The sequence below is a fragment of the Semicossyphus pulcher genome, unplaced genomic scaffold, assembly GCF_022749685.1.
Source record: "Semicossyphus pulcher isolate SPU_LCO1_2020_fin unplaced genomic scaffold, fSemPul1.0.p SCAF_9, whole genome shotgun sequence".
Taxonomy (NCBI): domain Eukaryota; kingdom Metazoa; phylum Chordata; class Actinopteri; order Labriformes; family Labridae; genus Semicossyphus; species Semicossyphus pulcher.
Genome location: NW_027211770.1, coordinates 7,249,147 through 7,276,485, shown reverse-complemented (window position 1 = coordinate 7,276,485; position 27,339 = coordinate 7,249,147). Strand labels below are relative to the sequence as shown.

Genomic DNA, 27,339 nt, shown 5'->3' with positions numbered 1-27,339 from the left:
ATAGCTGTTTCTCTCTGAAGAGCTCGGCCTATACCACTGTGCACTGCCTGTTGGCACCAGTGTCCGATCGCACTTGAAGCTGTTTTTTGGCACTTACTGACTTTGTACCTTCCTGTCTTGATCCTTGCTTGTGTTGTATTAAATCTCAGATGCACAAAAGCATCTGCTAAATGAAATTGTAACATTGTAACATTGAAACACTGACCTTGATGTGAAGCGCTACTGGTGACTGTATAGAAGAGATCAGTGACCAATTTGTGTGTTCTGCCATTTAGTGTAGCAGCCATTACTGCGGTGGCGACTCAGTGTCTGCTGCTGCCTGCTGACTGTGACGGCAGCATAGATAGTAAAGATGTTAGACAGCTGCCTCAAGTTATTGATGAAGCTACCTTAATCAGGGGATCTTAACATTATTTAGATTGTACATATTAGACATTGGTTACAACAACAGCCTGATTACATAATGGAGAAATAGAGAAAAAACTTGACCATCCGCCACATATTTGTGATGACTGCTGTTCATAATGTTATTCTACAAGCTAGTTAGCTTAATCAATCAACAGCTGCATCTTATCATCGCAGACTAGTTGCATTGGCAAACACGTTTTTAATTGATATTCATTCAGCATGTGTGTTCTATTTTTTTTGATAATGCAATTGGTCTGTAATGATTACATGTATCCTGTACTTAATTATGCTAGCTAGCTTGGTTTGTGTATTGTGCACAAGTTTTTTCCCCCCAAAGTTAACATTTCTCACGACTGTTAGAGCAGCTGAGATGTCCTGATGTCCTTTACATTGTTGTCAAAAGTAAAGTGGTAAAAGTAGAACATTTGGACAGCTTATATTAAAACGCTTAGATGTTGTAGGGAGACGCCACTGCAGTAATTACGGCTTGTCAACTTCCGGTAATTCCCCGAATTCATGTATAGCCGTTCCTCGTATTTTAAATGTACAGAACCAAGTGCCATGTAGGTGGTCATTTGGTTAGAGGACATCACAGAAACTAGCAGTGACAACAGGAAAACACGTCATTGGACGCATTAACTTCAGATGTTCACTTCTTGGATTTGATGGCGCAGCTCCCTTGGTGAGCGGGATAAAACTGTTTAAAATATCCCTGTTGTTCCGGCTTGGTTTGGACAACAGAATAAGTTATTTTAAGACAAAGTCTCAAATTGGATTGGCCCTCTGTGGGACCACAAGGGGATTAATTGGAGATTTCCAGGGCTATAAAGAAAGGTCAGCCAGCGGACACTTGAAAGCTAGTAAAGGCTTTTATCTGATGCCGTTTAGTTTGCTTGTTGTGTATGTACTGGAGTCAGTCACAAGATTTTCTTCATGTTGGGTTTACTTGTTGTAGCTAATGCACTCTTTCAACATGATTAGTAGAGTTTTCATTGGTTGTTGCTCCAGAAAAATTAGACAGTATGATGTCTTTTCATTATGAGAGACTCACAAACACCTGGAAGCAAAACATGTCTGCCGAGACCCACACTGTCATCAACATCACCAACTGATAACGAAGCACCATTAGCCAAAAGTGAAGATTCGGACCCCAGGCTTCACAGAGTTGCATTTTTCTATGGAGGCTTAGACACTTTCCTGGCAACACTCAGGCTCCTAAGGGACCTGGACGTTGGAACATGAAAAGACCGCCTCGAGGGGATTGGCTGCGTTTGAAGAGCCCTACATGTTGGTTACCTCCACCCACTCAAGGCTGCCCTCCCTGAGTCAACAGCGGCTCGGTTTTCATGGCTGTTTGACCAAAAAGCGTGTCTGTACATTCACAAGTTGACACCTCCTGATTTAAGGAGCCCTGCACTTTCATGTTTGCTCAGGTTTAGGAACTTAAGACGCTCTTTTATTCAGTCTCACAGCTCAGATGCTTAGTGGGGATCATGACTCATGAAAGTGAGATGTAAATTAGAGGCTGAGTTGTTGTCTGTTCGCTAATGGCAGATTTGGACAAGAGATGTGCTGTTGACTCAAAGCTTTAAACACTATTTCTGTGGTCTTTGTCTTTCATTATGCCAAGGTTGTTTCTCCAGTTATTTCCACCAGTATGTTCTGCTTTGTTCACTGAAAGCATGAGAAAATAATTAATGGGTCAGGAATCAAAGATCAGGAAAAGTATAGCCCAGATAAACCCCAAATTCCAGACAAAATTTGATCATAATGTTGTAGAAATATGGCTAAATAGATGTTAAAAAATATACAACATAACTACACTCCAAGAAATGAAACAGAAGATTGTATATCTAGTTTTCCCACCATCAGCAACAGCAGGGCCCCTTTCTATGTAATAGAAATGTGCCAAAATACACCTTTGGTTATTTCCTGTTGCTCTTGAATTCCATGTTAGCCAAAATGCTAACCTTGGCATGGTAAGCATTTTGGCTAACAGAGACCAAAAACATGTAGAGTGTTATGACTTTTTTTTTTTTTACAAGAAAGAGACAAACTTTGGTGATTTCTTTAGACCTGTATTGTGGTGTATATACAAAAACAAACATAAAAGGAAGCTTGAAAAGCTAGCACACACAGCTGTGTTCAGCCGTGAGTGCTCCTCATTTCACCAATCGCCAATAGCATAATTAGCACTGTGGGAAAACATTGACTTAGAAAGCACTAGTCTTGTTTGTGATTAATATGTTTGACCCTCTGAATGAAGTTCAAGTGCTAAAGTCTGCGTATTATGTCTACATTTGTTTAGGAATGAGAGTGCACATGCAGGCCTTACACGGCACATTTGTTGTGAGGCATTCATTGGGAAAAGCTTAGTCAGGCTGTAGGATCCTGGGAAGAGATGGATCTGAGCTGATGTCTGCTCTTTCTCTTCCTCCTAAGAGGAAGGGATGGATTTAAAGAGCTTTATTCACAGGGCAATCCTCTTAAACTCTGCTAAGGCTGCCCTTTGAGCAGGAAACAGATGGGGGGCATTTGGCCTCTTGTTGAGAAGATCTACAGGATTTGGACACAATAGGGCAACCTGTTGCTCTATGACTTCACATATTCACAAGTGAGAGCTAACATGATAAGCTATTTTCCTTTTTGTAATATTTCATTCCATATGGTTGACCTTCTAACATTTAGTGGTATGTGACATTTTGCTGAACTTTATCTATAGATAGCGATCAGCCATTGTAGGGTATCTACTGTATCAAAGTGTCAATAATAAGCACAAAAACTTAACTATACTTACCTGGAGACAAATATTTGTTGAACTCATTGGCCCATATTTTGAGACATTGTTCATTGTACATTGAGGCGATGTTTCCGCTCTGCTTTAAAGATTATTAACAGTCTCTTTGTGTGTTCCATGAGAAATCCATGCCCTTTACGTTCCTGCTCTTTTCCCTCTTCCTTTTATAAAAAATAGACAAACAGCAAATGTAAATATTAGACATGGACTATAAATTCCAACCTACCACCTTCCTGTAGCAAAATACTTGCTAATAAGCTAATACCAGTTCGAGGGATAGGGATTTGTTTAATCCAGTCCCAATTTTTAATTATGTTTAAATCAGTATCACGCTTTTATTTATGTCAAATATCATCTTGAATGTACTTTTATCACATTATAGTTTACGCTCACAGGCTTCACTTTGTTTTTTTCCTCTAGTAATGACAAACCTCAGAGCTGTTGTCTCACATCTTGCACTGAATGACCCGTTTGTAAGGTGCCTAATGCAGGTGGTCCGGTGTGGTTCTCCCTCTGGCAGGTTTATTGGGTTCAGCCTGGAGTCCTGTCCATCACTTAGCACTGATGGTGTACTAACATGAGGAGGAGAAAGACAGGAGATAATGAGCTGTCTGTGAAGTACCCCCAGGCTACTACAGAATACCGGACACTATAGTATGTCATCATGGAAGGGATGGGAAAAAAAGTTAGATGTTGTAGGGTATATAGATACAATGGTGTAATTGAATTACCAAAGTCTCAAATTCAATCATTGAATAACATAAAATATCAAACCTATTTCACTGTAAGCTAGGGGTCATTTACCTTGCTTCATCAGACAATGGGATACTTTAGACACAGTTACATCATAATGAGGTTTGAACTTTAAACATATATGTGACCTAATGTTTCATGCTGTTGGCTTGTCCAGGGTTGAACCCTGGATCTCTCAAAGTAAGATTCATGCCCCTAGACCAAAAAGCCACAAAATAAATATAATGTGCTTTCCCATGTGATGCAAAGCTGCCCGATTTGACATCTGACCTGGGCTGTCTACGACAGGTCACCTGTTTTTGTGGAAGACGTCAGACGATAAAGGTAAAACAGTTCTTATTTAGGTCTTTCCCAAAGATATGTTTCATCAGAATGTCTGCTGCAAGGATAAAGCACTGGATTTAGGGTGCTTTCACACCTAAAGTCTGTTTGTTTGATGCGAATCAAAGACCAAATTGTTACAATGTTGCATTTTGCCTCGAGTTTGGTTTGTGTTCACAAGGCAGCTTTTATCGGTGAACCAGGAGGAAACTGTTCTCTGATTGGTCAGAATTTCCACTTGGGAAAACTCCCTGAAGTAAACAAAGAGGGAGAACACACTGACCAATCACACCCAACACAATCACAGATTGTGTTGTTGTTGTAGTTTTTTCTAGTTTAGTAGTAGTTTTACATTGTCCCACAGTTTGATCAATTCCATAGCCGACTCCTTTAGCTTTTTACTCAACAGTTTGAATACTTCCCTGTTCTTGTGTGTTTCCACAAGCATTTGTGAAATTGTTTGGTCAGCCCATATTTCTATTTCCTCGTTGCTCCTCCATGTTTGCCCTCTACTCATCTTGCTGCCTCAGCTTGCAACCCTTTTTGACGATTGCAGATACCGATATATTAGGCACATTTTTTTCCCACCTAATTGCAGAGAGCATCAAGTCTCCCCTGTAGTGGACTTGATTACATGCCTACTCTTATTGTCGTGGCCCACTGGCAGATGCAGAAATAACATAATACAGTGCATTTTATAATGTACACATTCACTGGGCAATATAAGAAGAACTACTTAAACATTTTCTTCCAAATAAAACTGTAATATTCACAAAACCTAGACAGGCTTGGGTGGTGAGATTTTGCCCCTCCTCGCATGACCAATGCACAATTACAACTTGTGAGGTTGTTTAGATAGTTTGGATTTGGGTGTGTGGTTCTGCAATAGAACAGAACAATACAGACTGATTAGTAAAATAATTAGGTACACAGAAAATATACACAGTAAAGTCAAACCTAATTTGATCATCTAGAAATCACTTAATTAAGCCATCAAGCAGATAGGCACTCCTAAGATGGACAGTCACTGGCACTTAGCAAAAAGTTATCAACAATATACAAATAAAGACTAAAAAGTCACAGAATTACTCACGAATAAATAGAAGTTAAACAACGTTCACAACTCTTAACTAGCTAACAGTTAGATCACATCCACGTCATTTTACCGGACTTAACAAAATCACACACGCCGAAAATACACTTGCGGCAAAAACCGACTGTAACATCATGTTACATAAACGTCAGCGCAAAACTAACTTATCTAAACATGGACGTACACATGATAAAAAAGAGTCTGTCGGCGATCACTGATGTTTCCGTAGTAGGTGCAGTAAACAAGTCCGGGCATGTCTCCCTCACTGCCAGAGGGGATGTGCTGAGTCATGCTGCGTTCAGGGGTGCTCAGACCTTGTTTACAAAAGCGTTGTTTTGTCTTAGGAAAATAGCGGTGGAAAAATAACATACCTGCCGATGCGGATGTCATTTTCAAGACATTATCTGCAGATACTGATAACATGCCGATAATATCGTGCACCCCTACCCTCAGTGTACAGTTTTTTGCTTCCTAAATGAGGTCCTTCTTTAAGTCCGTTTTTGTTCTCACCTGTATCGAACTGGACTTTGGTTTGTTTGGAAACGGACCACGTCCCATTTTAACTAATAGACCACGGTCCGGTGGTTTGGTCCGCACCAGAGTTCGAATGCGTGTTCTCACCTGTCCAAACTTTCTGAGTAAAATCTGAAAGTCCAGACCACAGCTGTCTGGTGTAAAAGCACCCTTAAACTCAAAGTGGACCAGTACTTCTGTACTCTGGGCTCACCTGGGATTTGAACCCAGGACCTCTCACACCAAGTGAGAATCATACAGCTGAGATCATGGAAATTGCACTTCCCCCTGCAGTAAATGCTGCATGGTTATCAAAATGAAAAGCTTTTCTGACTTCGCCTTTTGGCCTTTGGGTGAAAATTGACACTAAATCATTAAGCCAGTCATGCCTGTTCATAGACATCCACATAAGGTCAAAGATGAATAACAGAAACTAAGATGTCATCTCTCTCCCCTTTCTTGCGGTAGTCTTTATGCACTTTGGCAAACATTTGTTTCACCATGGACTTGTTACAGGGGATTCATTGTGGCCATTTGTAATGGAATTTCCACCAGAAAGGGGACTTCCCCTTTAAGACAGCGTAGAGCGACCTCAGGGTAGCTCTGGTGAGTCTCAGGGTTCCCCTCAGCATGCCAGATGGACACACGCTCTCTCACTCACTCTCTTACTTTCTCTGACACACACACACTAAAATCATGCACATGCAGCCATGCAAACATCATGCACATGCAAACTAATGTACTCCAGGCCGTGCAGGGTTTTCCATTCATCAATGCTGCACCTGCAGGCAGAAGGCAGAGTCCATAAATAAGCCTCTCAATCAGGCTCTGTTCACAATTTGGATCATTTAAGAAAACCTTCACTCTTACTTTCCAGTGAAAGAAAACACTTTAAAGGCCCTCAAGTTGGATTTTAAAAAATGGTCGGACCTCCTCACCGAGCTTGTGGCTTTGTAGTTTTATGTCAGGTTCTGCTGCCTCGATGACAAGTTGAATCCGAGTGAGGTGTCAGAGAAGGGTTTTTAGGGGAAACACCTGTCCTGTGTTGAACAGAGAAGCAGTCATATGTATCGGAGGGCAGAGGTCAGTTAGCGTATGATTCTCTGGCATGTGTGGAGCTTTAAAATCATTCAGTATGTCCGGGAGAAAAGGGTCATATGAAGGCCTTTTTGTTTGTTTTTATGACGTGTCAGTGCCTCACCTCCATGGGAAATGAGCACAGACATCTCTGACCTTCACTTTCGCTGTGCCGCTTCAGACTTTTTAACGCCTCTTCTTGTCGTCCTCTGAATATTGAGACTACTTGGTATGTCTGGATTTTATGAAATATTTTAAAACAGATGTCTAACCCAATGAACTTCTCAGACTCTCAGCTCATTGCGTACATTCTCTAAAATTAACAACCGTTTTGGTAGACATGAGTTCCCGTTGACTTGTTCCCACAAACTGGTGGAAATGTGCTAACCGCGTGTTAGCTGAACTGATCCACTTAATAACCTGCTCTTAGTTTTAGAGGAGTACAGGACTGTATATTTCCAAAGCAAAACCACACTGATGATTCCAGACAAATCAGGACAGTAGGCAGAGGACATTCATTAGTAGTACAGTGGGTTGTAGAAGCCAGCACTGCCGGATGGGGAGGATGTGAGTATAGGTTTAACGCTGTTCGACAACACTGTGATGAAAATAATGAAAATAAGTACATTGGCAGCAGAAGTGGTTGTTGAGGTCAGGTCTCAGATGAACCGGCAGGTTACTGTTCCACTAAAGCAACCACAGGAAATTACTTAACCTCCACTCGCTCCAGGGGCACTACAATCGGGCCCAGGCTTTCGTATGAAAGTGTGATTTCTTCTTCGGAAAACTAGAGTTATACCAGACTTAGGAGGCCAACAGGGTAAAATGTGGCTTTAAAGGTTATAACTGGCTGTAGATTATGTAGCTTCATGCATGAACAGTTTATTCTGAAAAGGTGTAAAATGTGGTTTTGAGTAGCTGTGTAACGACCACAGAAGGCGCAAAGTGTCTATACAGTTTGCAAACTTGTTAGTGGTCGATGAACAACATCTTTACTTTATTATTAATAAATATACCAATAAGGTGGCACACATTTCTAAGATAAGGCTATTTATTATATGTACACATTAAAAAGATACATGGAATCTTAGAAAATGCAATATGGAGAAACCAAAATATATTCCATTCATGATTTATTGCTTGATATAATTTATTATTATATTTATTACCTTAAAATGTATGTTTTGGCGTACAGTTCTTGTTCCACTTTGACCTACACTCTTGAGTCCCAGTTTCTCTGCTTTTTATGTTGGGACGATTTTGCACTTTAAAGTTATAAACTCGAAGATTTCAGTTTCGTTCTCTTTGACAGCCCCAATGGCGATAAACAGTAACTGCGGGAGCACACTTCCCAGATTTCCAGACAATGTTGCGTGTGTGACGTCCACGGTTGGCTCTGGTTGTAACGGTTGTAACTTTTGATTTTCCTCGCTGACGGTTACTTTCCTTTTTAGACGTTGCCTTCATCTGAGCGTTTTTTTCTTTTACTTTGGAGTTGAACTTAATTTTGAAGTTGTATCTGTAGTCATCGATCTTTTCTTTGTTTGACCGGAAAGGCAGCCACTTAGCTCCGCCTAGCCTCTCTGGCAGACCAACCACTGCTGGGTGATGGAAAACGCGTCACTAACTGGGCGTCACTTGGGATTTTTTCCGCGGAAGTCGCACCAGAAACCCAGTCTATAATACTGCAAATGCAAAGGCTTACATCAGTGGGCCATAGGCTCAATCACCATTGTGTTACCTCATTTGGTGATAGATAGTGACTTAACAGACATTAATTTAAATGAAAATCTTTGATATTTTTACTTTAATAAATGATATTGGTATTGCCTGTAAAGTATTAGTTTTTTTTTAAGTAATACTAAAAGTCTGGCTAGAATTAGTATTTTGTTTGATTTGAAAACACAGCTTAGGTCACATTTCTGTGAGGCCATATGCGAGCTGCTCTGCAGACACAGCAGGATGACTCTGTTTCAGGAATGATGGCCGTCTTATGTTGCTTCTGTTTCCACTTGATTGCTGATGCCTATAGAATTTATATAGTGTAGGATGACTGCTATCGCCATTTGGAACAATAAGCACAGTGATGCCTTCAGACGTGCCTCCTCAAAATCAGGAAATGCATTCCTGTGAAGCGTGGGGCTGACATGTATCTGCGTGGTTTAAGTTTACCATGAAACTCATCTGACTTTTTGAAACCCAAGAACTTCTGTGGACGACTCCATGTGGGTGTGTAATTTAAATGATTGACACCGACACTGATTCCGAGACCCCCCATCATTTGAGGGATATCCCATCATTCAGTACAGAATTATTGAAGGCAGCCAAGCTCTCACGCACACACAGACGCTCTCCTCTCACGTTCCAGCTTCCTGGAAGAGAGATGTCTGATAAGTGAGGAGGTCAAAAATTCAAGGGGATGGGTGAACCGATTGAGCAAGAGGGTCTGTATTTATGTTTAACAAGAACCTGTGAGTGCCCACCTCCATTCAGATTCAAGGCTGCTGTATATTTTGCAGATCAAACACAGCGAGTGAGCATGAACTAACACATGCATGCACGTACTGCCTATGAATGAATGCATTCATTTCACCCTTCAATGCCTCCTTCTCTATTTCTTCCCTTTATCACTCCTTCAACACACACTTAACCACCTATTCTAATGTAAAATGTAAGAGAACACATGAGAACACATCATACGACACCGAAGTTGGTATGCCGACTTCCTCTGCTGCTCACCGGAAACCACTAAAGACCGGACTACAGAGGTGTGACACCTGCTTTCTTTCTCTTTCTTTCCATCTCCTTAAAAAGTTTGACCAGAGGGGATTTTTAGGGCCAACAGCAACACTTTGGATTGGAGCTGCTCATCACACATTCGTGCAACACATTCCAGTATAAGAATTACTTATTGACTGCAACAAAGGTCGTGGTTAGAACAGAAGGGAGGTTGCATTTATAGTATGCAACAGATGATTTCCAACCCAGGAATGTGCCACAGTGGTGCATCTGCAGTTGCCAGCGGGTATGTGGGAATACTGTGGTGTCTTCAACTGCTTTGAGAAAACAGAACTTTTAATTTAATTAAGAAACACATGGAGTCAGCTGCAACACCTTTAGTTATGATTGAGAGTGCGTAAACACAAGTTAGCATGCGAGCAGAACAAAGCATTGGACAAAGTAGGAATTAGCTCAAAGTAAAGGAAAGATGGTTAAAGAAGAAGAAGGTATACTTTATCATTCAAGGGGAAATTCTATTTTTTCACTCTGTTATTATTATTACAAACATGCTACACACACATAGGCTGGGAATACACACATGCACAAATGTTCTTATGGACAAATGTCCCTGTATGGACATGCATTAATGGAGAGATGTCAGTGTGAGGAGGCTGCACATGGACGCTTCAAGGGCACCACGACAGTGCCCAGTAAGTGAACCCAATTTTCATGCTTGGTCCGAATGAGACTTGAAAAGAAAAGATGAAAGAAAAGGAAAAGGATAGCTATTGGATAAATAGTGGAAGTTTTGTAAGACAAACAGTAAAAATAGCTTAAAATTAGGGATGCCCGATCTTATCGGCACGTTATCGGCATCGGTGGATATCGGCTTAAAAATGATATCAGATATCGGCCGATATCCGCCGATATAATTAACCGATAAAATAATGGGCTGCTGCATACTTGATAAAATGCCCGACCTCGGCGCGAAGACGACCTGCGCGGCGCAGCGTGATGACATCACGTGTGTCTACCTGCAGCATGAGAGAGTTAGAAACCAAAATGTCCGTGGTGTGGAAGTTTTTCAAAGTGTCCGAAATAGAGAGCAAAACGGCTATTTGCAACGACTGCTCAGCTTCGGTGATGCGAGGAGGAGCCAAGGCAAAGTCTTTCAACACTACAAACTTGATTAACCATCTCAAGACCCGTCACCCCGACCGTTGTAACATATGTGATAAGAGTATCACCATTATACTGTACGCTAATTCCAATACAGAAGAGAGTTGATGATCTCTGCAATTAGGTGTGCGGGAAAAAAATATCGGTATTGGTAATCGGCTAAATGAGTTGTAAAATATCGGCATATCGAATATCGGATATCGGAAAAAAATCCAATATCGTGCATCCCTACTTAAAATAATAGATAATTAGTTGAAATATGCTTTATTACAAAGTACACAGTACAGCAGCTGAAAGGTGTATAGAAAGTTGAACTGGTTCATGGATAAACTGTTCACATGCTAAGATAAAATAATGGATATGTGGAAAACTGGAAGTTTTAGCAACTAGGAGTCGAAATACAAACTTGACCACAATGCTGACAGCTCAGTGTGTGATAAAAACACACGTGCACATTACACTTTTATAATATCGGTATTAAAAAGCATCTCATTTTATTATATAGGCTATAACCAGCAGCCCTGACCTGGCTGACCCTCAATACTTTGGAGTCGATGGTAGCCCTGTCTGCTCCGCCGTCACTCCCACAGCCAGAGAAATGTTAGTGGGACCTGTTTGGTCTCATGTCTGCAGTAAAACTCCCTTGGGCCTTTTTGATTTACAGTCATCTAACAAGCATTGCTTCTATGTGAAATCTCTGGATTTCTTCAGTAGCTTTCACATATTTGTACAGAGATTACTGAGACAAACCAGAAACTGTTTTTAGGGTTGTCCAGTTCACTGTCTCTGGGGTTTCTCTCTAAACTACGATATTCCCTGTCGCACAAGCACTGCATTTGCAGAGAGGAACTAATGAAAGAGGAAGACTGATTGTACTGGAGACTTCGTGTCAGCGAAAGCATTTGAATAATTAAAATCCATTGAAATCACTCTCACCCAGTGGTCACAGTGAAAGAAGCAAAGATTTCAATATTCTGGGTTCGTTATTGGATTCGGACCCTGCGGTGGATGAATGTGATGAGGACAATCAGCATTTCAAGGTTACTGACTGTAGCCTGATAATCACACTTTCTGTTGTGTTCATGTTAGCGGATTCATTATCTAAGGTATCTAAGGTATTCTGTGTCTGTCTTTCAAAATTGTAGGTTGTAAGCTATGTAGGAAAATGTCTTATGCAGTAACTGCTCAACTGTTTCTCTAACGCATGGAAACAGCAGACATCAGACTTAGAGAGGTCGCACATGTGGGTTGTGATTCAAAGGTCTAGAACAGGACCTACCAATAAGTACTAATATGTGGCTCAGAGGTAAAGTGGGTCGTCTCTCAATTGGAAGATTGTGTCCACTGAACCCCAAATTGCTCCCAAAGCTATTATTTTGGTACTTTTGCACAGCTTCATAGTGCTATTAAGTAATAGACCTGTAGCATGAGCATGTCTGTCATTATTAACAAATAGTGCTCACAGTGCTTTTGCTTCATTGTCCTGTGGTTCACTGTTTCCTGTGTTCTGCAGGGATTCCCTGCTAATGACATCACTCTGTGCTGGGATGCTCTGCAATTTGCGAGTCCCAGTTCTGACTCGGACAACTAAAACAAGTGAACTTGATCAAAACAATCCTGCCTGGAGCTGCTTGGAAAGATTTTTCAACCTGAAGCTCCAGCCACGTCTGAGCAGGAAGCCTCTGATAGTACTACTGCATCTTTCTCTCACTACGTGGCAGCACCAGAGAGAGGCTGAGCTGAGTGTGCTCGCGGTGAGTGGTCTGGTGGTTTTGTTGTTCTTATACAACAAGGCTGTTGGCTGGGTGATCACAGCTTAAAAGAGCTATGAGTTCTGGCCCCAGTCTTAGTGGTCCGTTTAATCTAGTCACCACACCAGCCAGACGCTGGCAGCCTGATCAGTTTGTGTTTGACCTTCATCAAAGAGCGTCCCCGCCTCTGTCTTTCCCGCTTTTTAACGTGTTGTTGTCACTCTACGCCCCACGGTTCTCTCATCTTTGGGTTCTATCCTCTAATCCCGGCTATGATAACTATGGGATAAATCTGTCATTCCACTGGGCTATCCACTCTCTTACCCCCACCAGCTGTTTATACAGCGTCTAGACACACATGCCATAATTGATGAAGCAAAAGGACACCACGGTGTGCTGCTGGACAATGTGGACCTTGTGGAGTGTGCATCCTCTCCTGTGGTTATTAAACACACTCATTGTTCATCTTTTTGTGTTCTGGTGCTGAGTTTAGGGAAGCTTTATGTGTGTTTTCATGGAGCAGCAGAGAGATAACTTACCTGCGTGTCACTGTACATCTGCATACGTTTGCATAACCGTGTGTTTTTATGAAGACTTGACTTTGCTCTGCATCATTATTTTTGTATACATGCATATGTGTGTGTGTGTTTATAAACACTAGAGCTGGAAAGGCGACGTGGAGGCATATGACTCAGTCTTTCCTCCAGCTGTTGGCCAGAGTCTCTCCCTGTGTGGGTCACCGTCAGCCAAACCAGTGAACTCATGAGGAGGCTTCCTGTGATAGCAAGTTTCTAAAACAGTCTGTGCTGACTCTCAGTTTTTATCTCTCTCCTGCATGAGGTTTAGCTTCCAAATAAGCTTACTTTGCATGTCTGGGACACATATTGAATTCAGGGTTAAGAAAAAAGATGTTGATGTGTGCGTGTCTGAACCCTCAAGGCACAAAACCACTTTACTTTCAGGCCAAGTCTAAATCCCCGTCTTACTCTTTGTGTGCTTATTTTGCACAGATACCATACTTTAGTGCTGAATGCACCAACTGCTGGGATTAACTGAATGCAGTGAATTTTGCACCTTCAACTGTAACTGCAGTCTTGTGCAGGAGTCCTGCTGCACTGTGGCGAGAACACGTGGCGGTAATGGTGGGTTAGCGCGGATGATGCTGATGACGGTGTTTATGGGAACAACCTCAGCAGTCCTGTGTTCCCTGTTTGGTCAGCTGCAGAGAGGCTGCTGGTCTGAAGCTCTGACATCACCAGCAGAAGTGAATCCAGAAACACTGGTCCATGTGCAACAACAGTGGGCGAACTCAACCGCTGTAGATGACTTTCTCACAGTCGTGTTGAAGGTTACGCAAACATTAGCTGCCCACGGTTTCATTTCAGGTTTAAACACAATCAACTTCTAAACTTAAAAAAAATACATTTTACTGCCGGCGCAAAAATGTTCTTCTCTTAACCTCCAACTGCAGATTTTATACAGTGTATAGCACCATTACATAGCATGCTTGTAGCAGCCAACGTAGCCTACAGGGGGTAAAATTATTGCATTAGATTGAGGTTTACAAAAACATTTGCTAAAAAAAATCATTGTCTGTCCAAGGTCATCCCAGGTCATCAAACACTGATGCTTGTTCATAGCCCTCACCTCTCATATGCAGGCTCTGTTTGCTTCCTTTCTTAACACCTGATTGACCTGAATTAGTCTGCTTGATTAGGTTGTAGCAAAAACCATTGCAAACATCAAGGAATTGACCCTCAAACAACCGCTGTGCAATCCTACGTTGGCAACCATAACTAGGTGCGGGAGGCCTGTCAAGCTTTAAGAGCAAGGAGAAATGCAGAAACAGTGTGCATACTGAATCTGCATGTCTGACAGCAGATATCCTCAAAGGTTAGAGGGGCTTTTCTGAAGCCAAAAACTCAAGAGGAGAAGTGTTGGACATGGATTAAAAATTCTGGAAGACAGTCAACTGGTCTCCGCTTGCGATCCTGTCTCGCCTTAGCTGTCACCACCGATGATATTGGCACAGCCTTTATTTTACCACCTCTTGGTTTGTGCCATTGTTGTGGCAAACTTGTGCAGGATTGTGTTGGGCTTTCCTGTTGTGCCTTTAGGAGATCCAGTGTATGGATCAAGCCCACGATATGCGAGAAATATCCTGACGAGCTTTAAACAAAATGAAACAGTGGGTGTAGTTAAAACCGGCACAATATTTACATGCCGGAAAGCTTGACAGGCGTAGCAACAGTAACAAAGGGGGCGGGACTTAGCGAAGGGTCAAGTGAACTGCACGGTGATACAGTGTTGCCTCACTAACCAGGCCTTTCAGTGTGTAGTTTGCACGTTCTCCCTGTGCATGTGTACCCTCATGCTTGTTAGATTAAGGTGTGAATGTGAATAGTTTTCTGTCTCTGTGTCAGCCTTGTGATTGACTCGTGCAGATGGTACATGTTACCTTGGGTGTCTATATGACAACGAAGTGTCTCGTTCCACCCGGAGCAGTAAGCATACAGTATCTTAAAGATGTCATGTCAGTGGTATGACCGTCTTAGACTTGTTGGTTTGCAGCTTTCTGGTTTGAAGCACAAGATGTTTTATGTCTTCTGTACAGTGATTGAGACGTTTGTTTAAACGTGCAGTCACTAGATTCATAATTCATTGGGCTCGGTCAAAATATCTGTCTGATTGATTTCCGCAATCAAATGATTTGTTGATCACATTGTATGTTTGCTTTGCAGTAATTAATCAGGAGCACGTCTAAATGTTCAGGAAAAAAGACGTTTTTCAAACAGAGGCAGAGACAAACAGCACAATGTCATTTCCTGTTTGGCAGAACATTTAAAATAAATGTTTTTGCACGTGTGTTTGTGTGTTTGTTTGTGGGGAGTGGTGACGTTACAGCATCTGCTAACCAACCTCATGGAGAATGTCTGGACAATGCTGCGGTCAGCAGAGATGACATGGCTACAGGAAAACATTCGACTCACAGTGATTAATGATTGTAATTTTATCGCAGTAATAACTCAACAGCCCACATCTGTTTAGTTTACTTTAAAGGTCTTCAGACAGAGTTGAATGGCTATAACTTTGTTGAAACCAATAGATTTACTTGTTTAAGACCTGAGACAAAGTTTAACCCTCAAATTCCACAGGATCCGCCCCCAGCGCGTTCCGTGTGCACCGCAACCTCCTGAGTCGATCGCTCCCATTCAAGTCAATGCTAGTGATTCCACAGCACGCGCCGGAAGCGTCTCTCCGCTCTGCTCCGCTAAAGATACGCACCAGGTCATTTTTGACGGAGGCCGCTTCAAGCACTGAACAGAGCAGATCGTTCCAAACAGGAAGTCACACACAAAAACAGCATACAGCATCCAGTCATTTCAAAATAAAATACCATGTACATACTGGTACAGACTCCCGTTTTTTCCGTTTTCAGAACAACAACACACGGAAATCTTGAAAAAAGGACACTGTGAATCAACTAGTGTACTCATCCATTGTAGACACACAAAAACCACGGAATGATATCCAAATGAGTAGATAATCAACCTCGGAGGTGCAAACTGAACTGTTGTTTGTGTGTTGCTCTGTTTAAAATTGATTTTATCGCGTAATTGCGATTCTCGTGCGATCTCGGGATCTCACGAAATCAGACAGGCTTCCTGTGGGCGAGGGCTCGAGCCGTCTGACGGACCAAAACCACTGCGCAGACGGAATGCACCCGACACGGATCCTGTGGGATCCGTGTGTAAGGCTTCGACTTGACTTTGGTCTCAACAGCATCAGCTTCATTCATTTACGATTAAAATGTTAATTAAAGTAATTTGTTAACACCTTTTAAAATTCTTTATTGTTCTCCAAAGTGACTGATGTGGTTGACCTGCTTTCACTGAAAAGTGCTTCCACATTTACTTTGTCTTTGTTCTGCTTTTACTTCTTGAACACTTTGTATTTAAATACCTTGTAAATATTGTTGACCTGACCTGATGCACGAAGCTCAACTTTCAGAAAAACATTGAAAAAGAGCTGAGGTGGCCCCACTGCAATGCGAATCCAAGCCAGATAAGGAGGGGAAGTGGGGCTGAGATGGCTATCGCTATACATCACTTTCAGCAAGTGGTTTAACTGATAAACAAGTCATACAAGAAGGCCGTCTCTTGTAGTGTCTCGCTCTGCCTGTTATGAAAAGACAGCCCTCCCTCTCCCACACAGCTTTGAATAGAGAAGTGCTCTGTGGCCACACACGTCCCTGCCAGGCCGTATCTCAGTGCCAAACATTTGAGCCCTCTCCCTGTCGAAGGCCTGAGGGCTTTTGTCTCCGTGTCCGATCAGCGACTGTGGTTGAGAGAGGCTCAATAGAGGAGGGCCTCCCTATCGTGTTAGGCTCAGGTCTCTCTCAATAGGGGTTGTTTCTTCTGGAGCAGAGGGCATCTGCATTGAAGCTGCAGCTCAGGGAACACATAGGGAAACAGAAGGAGGGAAGTGAGGCAACATCCAACAGATCTCTATTTGGAGGGGGGATTTGTGCATTGAAGGGTAGACGTCTGTGAGCAGGAAGTTACCCTCCTCTTGTCTTATCTGGGATTCTCACGAGCCTATTTAATCACGGCTCTGTGCAGGATTACATCATCTCAAAGTTTAACCAGAATCTGGAAAGGCCTTCGAGGGTTTACATTTTTTGGTTTAAGTTTTTCTTTGTCAGCACATTGATAAAATTGTCCTTCTAAACCAGTTATTTAGTCTCATAGTGAGTCACAAAGCCGCATTTGTCTTTATAAAAAATGTTGAGACCGCGAAACGAAGCTCCTCTCATTTCCTTCCGCATGTAACTCAGGGCAACAGACCAAAAAAATGCACATTTATAAGCAGGATTGCACGAAGGAAAAAGTGGTCTTACAGTATTTTTGCATCAATGAAGAAACTCTGTCATGGTAACTTTTACTCTTTTAATGTTGGCTTTCTTGCCTACGTTGGGGAATCACCTTCTTTTGTTGTGTATGAACCTGTGACTTCTGGTGACTTATAGGATGGCTGCTTCTTGTTAAACCACAATCTCTCATACACTCTGCTCGAGGTTTCAGCCTTTTAAAAGAAAGTTTTTCCTCGACACTGTTGCTCAACAGTACTCGACAAGTACTTGCTCATGGTGGATTAATGTTGGGTATCTGTTTTTAAATCATATTACAAGGAATACGGTGCAGACCTGCTCTACTGTGTCCTGAGATAACTTTAGTTGTCATTTGGTGCATTAAAATAAAAATGGATTGATTGAAATGTGATGTGATGTGTGACTCTTGTTGTGCTGTGCAAAAGGAACAAATACTTCTCTGTCTTTTAGCTGTTTATTCTCCAACCAACAGCAACAGCAACTGTAGATGTAAAGAAACAAAATACTCACAGGGTTTCTCTCGCATGCAGGCTCTAAGTGTCTTATTGAAATACTTGAGACAAAGAGGAAGTGCAGCCAAGTGCGGTACTTAAAATAAAAGCTCAACATAAACCAAACATTTTTCTCAAAGGGAAGGTATCTCACTTTAACAATAAACTTATTTTAAAAATTTCATAAAAAACTACTTACAACAAATCTTAAAGAACACAGAAGCTGTGCTAGCATAAATTGCTAACCCACTCCTTCAAAATAAACACACAAATTCATCTTAAAAGAGAAAAGTTTGTGACTTCAGAGCAGTGCTAACATTGTGATAAGGAATCTACTCCTGTGGCTGAACTAAACCACACAGTGGCATTAAGGAATTTAACTTGTCACTGTAATGATGGGAGTGTCTCTGCTGTAAGCCTGCAGTTAGACAGAGCTCTGTGTAGTTGTGGCAGATGGAAATTAAAAGGTTGAGGTTGCAGAATGTTTAAATTTCTGCATCTTGCGCTGAAAACGTTGCAAAAATGCCACCCTTTGAACTCCCTGGGCAGCGCAGAGGAAGAGAGGCAGAACAGGCATTTTATCAGTTTCTGCTGCGCTGCTGCTTTCATCTTCCTTGTTTGCCTTCTGGTGAACTAATTAGCTGTTTCCTGCCCGCTGAGTGTTTTGGGGTGGGCATGGCAGCAGTCCGAGGTTAAAGGGTGGCACTGGCCAGTGGGTAGATTACAGGTTTGTGTTGTTACCACGGCTGCTGGAACATGGAGCTGCGGGCTCCACATGTGTTGGCACAGGGTGCGGGCACTTCAGATGTGGTCGGGGACATGTGGAAGCTTTCTGGGGTTTATCCTGCCCAGCCCAGTTTCAGGCTGCTGATGGGAGAGAGAGACGGCGTTTATAACAGTCAGACATTGAAAACCTGTATTCAGGCGAACAAACATAGGGATGCTCTGTGTGTAAACAGAAGTGTTTGTGTGTGCATTTGTGTCAGCTTTTAGGTTTGGCTGTGTGGGTGTGTGTGTTTTAGTCACTTTATTTTGGTTGTGAAAACACAAGAACCAAAAATTTAAGTAAACAGGTTTACATTTGTTCCTTTTATGATTGATAACCTCTGAATTATCTTTTTACATGTTTGGCTTTTAGGTTCACACTTGACAATTACAAGCCGACCAGGGACTGTTAACATACTGAACAAGTAGACAGAAGTGTAGGAGTGGCATGTTTTAGCTCCTTGGTGAGCAGAACTGCTGGGATGGATTTAAGGGTCATTTTCTGCCAAAGTAACTAGATGAAAACGCACAAAGTTTAAATGCAATTATATAAACAGAAAGCTCGCCCATATTGGATCAACCTTCTTGCAGTGTAATTTCCCTGGCCTATGTTGAGACAATGTCCTGAAAGTCTGACTGACGTGCATGTTGACTCAAAAACGCCAACAGACACGACCTTGGAATTGAAGAGATTGGCAGCTCTATTTACGCACTGAGGACGAGGGCGTCACAAAGCCAACACTCAAGTCAAAAGTCAAAGAAACGTCAAAACCAGCGTCAAAGGTTCCCACGCTTTCCCAGCGACAGTCTATGAACCGTGCACTGCTAATCTTTTTTGCCATGATGAAACCCCCACCCCCTCCATCACCAGCATCCTGCTCTGACCCTAACAGCCGTATCTTCAATCATAAAGCCACTCTACGGTGCAGGGTTCCCACCCTGTGCAGGCTCCTTTGTGGAGGATGTTAAGTGGTCAGTTTAGGCCCAAATCCATGGATGGTATCTGTTTCACATGTGACACTGGCAGCCTTTAAAGGCCCAGAGAGCTGTGTGGGTAATTATTGTTAATGAGGCAGAGTACGCCTTCATGGGTCTTTTCATTCATGTTCACTGGCTGGCTACTCAGGCTATTTACAATTTATCTAACATGTTTTTATCTAATCTTTAGATCACGTGACATAAAGTCAATTATGTTGTTGAATTTCCTGAAAAGCCCTAAATATCGCCGCCTCCCTCCTTTTCAGTTGTTAGCTTCATGAACTGAGCAGATCCCAGCTGTTATTGGGCGAGAGGTGGGGTACACCCTGGACCGGTCGCCAGTCCATCACAGGGCTGACACATAGAGGCAGACAACCAGTCATTGGCATTACCAATGACAGAGTCACAAATGAACCTAGCGAGCATGTCTTTGGAGTACCCAGAGAACCGACACATGCACTGGGAGAACACACAGAGAGGCCCCTGCCGGGAGGCGTGAACTAGTAACGTTCTCACTGTGAGGCGACAGAGCTAACCACTGCACCACCGTGCTGCCCTCCTGTCATTTAATAAATTATAAAATAACACTTAAAATGTCCTTACATTCTCCTGGCATTGGCTCAATAGAACAGAAATTCTGTGTCTTCAAATGATACTTTAGTGCATGCCTGGTGTTCATCATTTTTCAGTGTTTCTGTTCAAAAACAGCAGATTCTCTCCCAGAAAGAGCACAAGACAAGGATTTAAGAATCCTCTAAGTGCCACTCTGAGTGTGTCTCAGCTAATGAAAGAGCAATGGGAGACTGTGAGAGGGTTGAACCTCAGTTTACAGCCTCATATTAAGCTCAGTGTGCCTCGTGTATTTTAAGGCTTTTTTCTCCCATATATCCCTCATGGTCAGCTGTGGCAGACAGCGGACCAAGTAGCGGAGCAGTGGTGCATCGTGGGCCAGCTGCTGAGTCTGAAGTGAACAGCTGGCACTCTGTAAAATAGAAAATCTTTTTTTGATAATTGAGGAAGGTTGTAATTCCGAGCTGCTTCTGTCTATTTGAGGTCGGCTAAGTACAGACTGCACCAAGCCACGGCCAACGACGGACGGATCGGAACTCCTACTTTTTGTGTCAGAAATAACCGGTGCCCTTTTTTCAGTGGGATGATTTAGTGCTGTCAGCTAAATAACTGACAAAGTTTGTGCAAGTTCATGTTAACATGTTCTGTGGTAACTGCTGAAAGACACAGTTATTCCTGATAGCTTGTAAGAAAACATGAAACCTATTGCTACAGAAACGAGGAAGTGCTCTTACTGCTTGTTTCTTTTCCGTCATCCCCTTTCTTTTAGCGTCATTTCCTTCTAGAACCTTTGAGATTAAATCTAAAATCGACTCTTTAAAAGCAGTCTGCTTTTTTATTCATCTAAATATAAGAGTAATACGATTTGGAAGGATGTCCGTGGTCAGCTCTGATGGTTGCTCTGACGTCAAGACCACCAAACTTTATCCTGAATGCTTTTTGTGTGTTGTATGCTTTTAAACTTCCCTCTAACAGTATGTCTCGTGTGATCAAGCACGTTTTTTTTTACAACCTCAGAACTGCTTTAACAGAACCACATACATAGAAAGTGCCGATGGCTTGGAAAAGCCGTAAATGGTGGTAGCCTGAGCCAAGCATCCATGGAAGTGATCCAAATCAGAGACGCTGCAGCCTTACTTCTGACTCACCAGTCAGCAACAGTAGCTGGCATGTTGTGGCTGAGGTTTCACTGGGTCGCTGGTCGCTCATGGCCGAAAATGAACGAGAAAATGAAAATGCCCACCGTTCTGTATCATGCCTGACTGGCAGAGAATAGTAGGGACTGCTGTTCCCTTCTCAAAAATGGACTCAGTGCTTCTTCTGGGTGACTTGGGGTACAAATCCTAACCGTTTATATAAAAGGGCTGTCGCTGATGTGCCTCAATCTCACACTATGTCCACTTTTTGACGTCACACTAACACTAACGTGACACCTTTCCTGAGTCAGATGTCTCCTATCACAGGTCAAAGGTCAGATTCTTCAGGGTTACGGCCTTGACCCTGAACGTGTGCACGTTTTTCAATATTCCCGTTCAAATGTCAGAGGTGAGAAAGATCAAAGCCAAAGTAAAGGTCAAAGTGAAGCAGGATATTAGTCTGGGTCTTGTTGTGTGTGTTCTTTAAGGAAGTGCATTGGAGAAAGTTGACATCACATCAGCTTGTGAGCTAGCAGCGGCCTCTCTGAACACAGATTAGCTGAGAGGGAGCCCCTCTGGGAGCAAACACCCCTTAACGCCTAACAGAGGACACATCTGACACGCCACTTCTCTCAACACTCAGGAATGTTTGAACAGAAAAGATTGGGGAATATTTTCCTAAATATCTGATTGTTCTGAGTTTTCAGAGCGTAACTGAGCCCGGGGGGGTAAATACCAAGAGTGCGAAAAGATTGACCATGATTAAGGTTGCTTAACCAGCAGGATATAGAAATCAGATCAGGTCACTGTGTCCTGGCAGTAGGTTCATATTTGCTAGACAGATATAAGAGTGAAATTGTTTGTCTCATCTTTTTCTCAGGAAGAAAGCAAATAAATCTGAACCATCCTTTTAAAGTGGTAATCTCAAAGAGCTCAGTTTCTTTCTCTTTGGCGGCACCTTTGGTGATAAATGATAATTGCAGGAGCACACTTCGCGGAAATCCAGACAGTTTAGCATGTGTGACGTTCACGGTTTTTAAACTGTTTGCCTTCATCTTTTCTTTGGATTTTCACTTATTTTTGAAGTTGTATCTGTAGTCCTCGATCTTTTCTTTGTTTGTTCAGCCATAGTAGATTACTGTTTACTCGCAACACTTGCAGAGACCAGAAAAGCAGCCACTTAGCTCCGCCTACCCTCTCTGGCAGAGCAACCACTGCTGGCTGATGGAGAACGCGTCACTAAATGGGTGTTGCTTGTGATTTCTTTCCACGAATGTCGCCACAGACATTCATTCCAGTCTGTAATACTGCAAAGGCTTTCATCAGTGGGACATAGGCTCAATCACCATTGTGTTACGTCATTATAGATAGATAGAGAGTGACTTAACAGACATTTATATAAATGAAAATCTTTGACAGAAAGCATATAACACAACACAGTGGTGTTTAACTCTGGATGATGCTGTGTTTGTTAGGATGGTGAAGTATAATGAAGTGTCTGTGTGTGTTTGCAGGGCATGGCTTTCTCCCTGGAGGAACGTCTCCAGCTGGGGACCCACGGCCTTCTGCCTCCCTGCTTCATCAGCCAGGACATCCAGCTGCTCCGGGTGCTCAAAAACTACGACATGCAGAAAGACGACCTGGACAGGTGAGGCTGACGTATCAATACAGACAGAAACCTCTACTACTGTGATGCAACAGCTCTTATTTTCTGTCAGCTTCAAATCAGTAGAGTTGAACTTCGACTGACTGTGGAGGATCCCCCTGCCCCTGTGCTCTCTGAGGGATCTACTGTACATCTGGAAGCCTTCAGAAAAGGAGAAGCAGATTAGTGATCAGCCCTCAGAGATCCACATCCATCTCCTAACACCACATATTTTACTGAACAAATCCCCTTACTCCTCTCCCCTCTTTACTCCCATTTCTCTTTCTCCTGCCTGTTCTCCTCCATTAGTGTTTTTATGACCTCCACAGCGACCAAACAAAAACTCCAGTCCATTCTTGTACGCTTCATTAGATGCTCAGGAGTCGTAGATGCTGGCATTATGTAATGAATCTGCCTCATGGTAACTTTTCGGTCTGTCTTTGATCAACAAGATTGAAGTCACAGCTTCAGTCCGCTCACTGTTTTGAATTATACGCTGAAGCTGAATGTTATCTGTCTGTGAAATTGCCTCTCATTCCAGCTGCCCTCTCTCATTCAACCGTTCCATCAGCCGTCACTCCTGATGTAAAGGATGACTGAGTTTCTTGTGAGACGGGATTTAGGGTTGACAGGAATTATATCGCAATAACAACAATGCATCATCTTAAAAAACAGTCATTATGAGCTTGTTGTATCCATTCCCATGCCCTACCAGTGTCAGAGCTGTCTCTGGGCCTTGTGTGCGTTCCAGCTTTGGGCTCTGGTCCCGTGGATTAAGCGCTGCTATTTGCCTGCCATTGCTCAGGCCTGCTGTGTTTACTTACAGTCTGTTCCCCAACTCTGGATCCCTCTCTGGTATTTGCTGTTAGACGCTGGCATTTACTTTTTACGACCATAACTTTTACTGGTTCCCATTCTATTTTAGTCAGTTATCCAGACTCTAATGTTTTCCTTTCAGTGGCATTTGTCTTGTTTTTGAATCATTGTGACAAACTATGGCAAAGAAAACAGCCCCGCAGGCACAAGCGTTTATGATCTGACATGATGGAGGGACTAAAGTTCCTACTGTGACTCTGTCGTGAAAGCAGGAAATGGTTGTTCAAAGGCTTTGCCAACTGAAATACTGCAGTGTATAAAATGGAACAGCTAAGGGGAAACCTTATATCCGGGAAGGTTGTAAGAAAGCAGTAACAAGCTAAAAATGGGCTTGACGGAGCAGAGTCGGTTGATCACTCATGCTATGATAGATTAAGACAGAGATATATTATATCCTGGCTGCCTCAGCTGACCTTAAAGGAAACGCTGCACTCAATAAGTCAGCATGGATCCTGCTTTATAAAGCACTGTGTACTGTAAATATTCCTGTTTCCTGGGTGTGCGTAGAGCTCACGCCTTTTAAGGTTAAGAATAAAGAAAAGTTCCTTAATGTTTGCCAGCATGAAACCACACAGTGGAACTCTGCAGTAACATGGTAGGATGTGATGTGGGGGTTTATTGGAGAATTGATTTTTAACTCACTGTCTAGTCAGTTTCTGATACGTCCCCCAAATTTGCAAGAGTGAATTGATAAAAAAAAACTTTAAAAAAAAAAAGTGAATTAAGTATTACATGATTTGCTCCTTGATTCCCACCCTTCTGTTTGAGGCTTTGAACATATACTATAACTTGCAAAGAGCTAAAACTATAAAGATTGTTCTTTTTCAAATTCCTCTGGAATAGCAATAAGATAATCTTGCTAGAATAAATGTTCCATATGGCGATTCAAATAAGAGAGCGGAATACTGATCCCATGAGGATGAGCTACTGTAGAGACAGAATGTGACACTGACACTTTTGTTTTCGTATCCCTTTTATTCTCATCTCATCTAAAAGAGACACAATGTACTAATGGTCATCTATGTGCAATATCAGCCTGTATTGATACAGGCACATGGACATATTTGACATGTGGTTAAAGTTAAAGCTGAGTTGATTTTAGGTTAAGAGTTTTAATTGTTGTTATCTGTTTCCAGAGTCAAGAAATTTACATAGTTAAAGGCATAATTTTTTTTAAATAAATGTTTTTAAGTCACTATCTATCACCGAATGAGGTAACACAATGGTGATTGAGCCTATGACCCACTGATGAAAGCCTTTGTATTTCCAGTATATTTTTATGGACTGTGTGTCGGTGGCGACATTCGCGGAAAAAATCGCAAGCGGCACCCAGTAAGTGGCGTGTTTTCCATCACCCAGCATTGATTGGTCTTTCAGAGAGTGTAGGCGGAGCTAAGTGTCTGCAGTTCAGGTCTCTGTAAGCATTGCAAGGAAACGGTAATCTACTATGGCTGAGTCAAAAATAAGTGAAAATCCAAAGAACAAATTCGACGCTCAGATGAAGGCAAACAGTCTAAAAACGAAAGCGAGGAAAATCAAGAGTTAGAACAAAGGCAAAGGGGGCAGCTGTAGACGTCTGGTTAAATTGGGAAGTGCCCTCCCGTAATTACTAATTATCGCCAGTGGGTGCCGCTCAAGAGCATCAAATTAAAATATTCAAGATTAGATCTTTAATGTGTTGACCTAAAGAAACAGGAACATCTAGACTTCAGTCCACAGTAAATTTATCTATGGCTAAATTGAAGTCGATTCCATATTGAGAGGCGAACAGAGACTCTTCATGTGATGAATTGCATGTGGCAGAAGCTAATTTGTTTCGCCAATATGAAAACAGTTTCCTTCAAGAGCAACTGTCACCACCATGTATTGTGCAGCTGCTGTGGCCTAACCTATAGCAGGGAGGGCGTGCATGCTTTTTATCCCCTGAACAAGAGGCACCTTGTGCTCTTGGCTTTATGGAAACTTCTCTGATTAGAAGTAGAGCCTTTTCTGGCGTGCTCAACTTAATTTGGGTCATATGCAAACCCTCACTTCCCGGTCAATCAGAACAAAGAGCTTGTGTAGACTATCAGAGGGGCGGATTTTGATTCTGTGTATTTTTCCAATCATTTGGAACACAAGCAAAACAAATCTTTACAAGTGATTATTGCACATGTGAGCAGAGTTCTTTTCTTCTCTTTTCTTTCTTGATTTTGTGTAAGCTCACTGCTTTGCTTTTACTGGCTTTCACTGTACCATTGTGTTAGCCTGCCAGAGCACTTTGCAAATGCAAATTAGTCTGGAACCTCTGAGTTCTTTATCAACGTGCACACCAAAATACCTCTGGATGCAATTTGATAGAACCACAACCAATCAGAACAAAACAACATGTGAGGTGGTGAGTGGTAGGCTGCTGTGCAAGCTAGCTGGCTGGCTGGATTTAGTAACCAATATTTACCATTGGTACACAGCAAAAGCAACAACTGTTAGTTTAATATTGCCGCAATGGCAGATGTGTTTCCAATCAGTATCAGCCTTCAGAAATGTCTGAGGGGCATTTAATCTTTGTATAAATCTCGTGCTTTATTACATAAAAGTTTGTGATTGTGATTCAGAATCAGGTCACATGGAAATCTGTCCAAACATGAAGGGAACCGGACACGTTTGCCAGAACAAATAAAACATCAACTTGCAGATTCGTGGAGTCAACAGGCTTCTATTGTTTCATGCAATAACCAATAATTAACTTTTTAAAGCAGCCATATGGACGTACGCTCATGCTAAAAATCTTTGCCTCTCTTTTTTTACCCTCTTTTTATGTAAGAGTGTTTACTCTCAATGTGTTTACTTGCAGTGCCTCCAATCTTGCTTGCTACATCTCACTCACAAACACGCAGGATTTAACATCTGACTTTAATAAACCGTTCCTCAGTCCTGCAGGTATTGAGTCCTCAAGATGTTACGGATTAACATGCTGTGCTTTCCTCCTTCCTCCTCCCTGTCACTCCCAGATATGTGTTTCTGATGGGGCTCCAGGACCGCAACGAGAAGCTGTTCTATCGGGTGCTGACGTCAGACATCGAGAGGTTCATGCCCATCATTTACACCCCCATTGTGGGCCTGGCCTGCCAGCAGTACGGCCTGATATTCAGAAGACCGAGGTGAGACACACTCACAGCAATGAAAAAAAAAAAGGAAAAGTTGCAGTTTAAAAGAATAATAGCTTTTAAAAGGTAGGCCAAAAGGAAGTGAGTGATACTGTTTTCTTTCTCTGTTCCCACCCCGCCAATCTTCCAACACTCATTTAGTAAGTGTTTTATGGCGTTGGAAATTGTATTGTTTTTGTTTCTTCAACTGCTAGCTGTGTGGTACAAATATTCCACTGCTTGAGGCTG

At 42.2% G+C, this 27,339-nt stretch overlaps 1 protein-coding gene across 1 annotated transcript in view; it reads left to right on the top strand.

Annotated features, from left to right (window-relative positions):
* Positions 1-27,339, top strand: part of me1 (malic enzyme 1, NADP(+)-dependent, cytosolic) — an 84,140-nt gene that overhangs the window by 10,103 nt on the left and 46,698 nt on the right. Inside the window, exons 2-3 of the mRNA XM_069656090.1 lie at positions 22,959-23,092; positions 26,956-27,105. Coding sequence (XP_069512191.1) covers positions 22,959-23,092; positions 26,956-27,105 — 284 coding nt within the window. The remainder of the gene's footprint in view (positions 1-22,958; positions 23,093-26,955; positions 27,106-27,339) is intronic.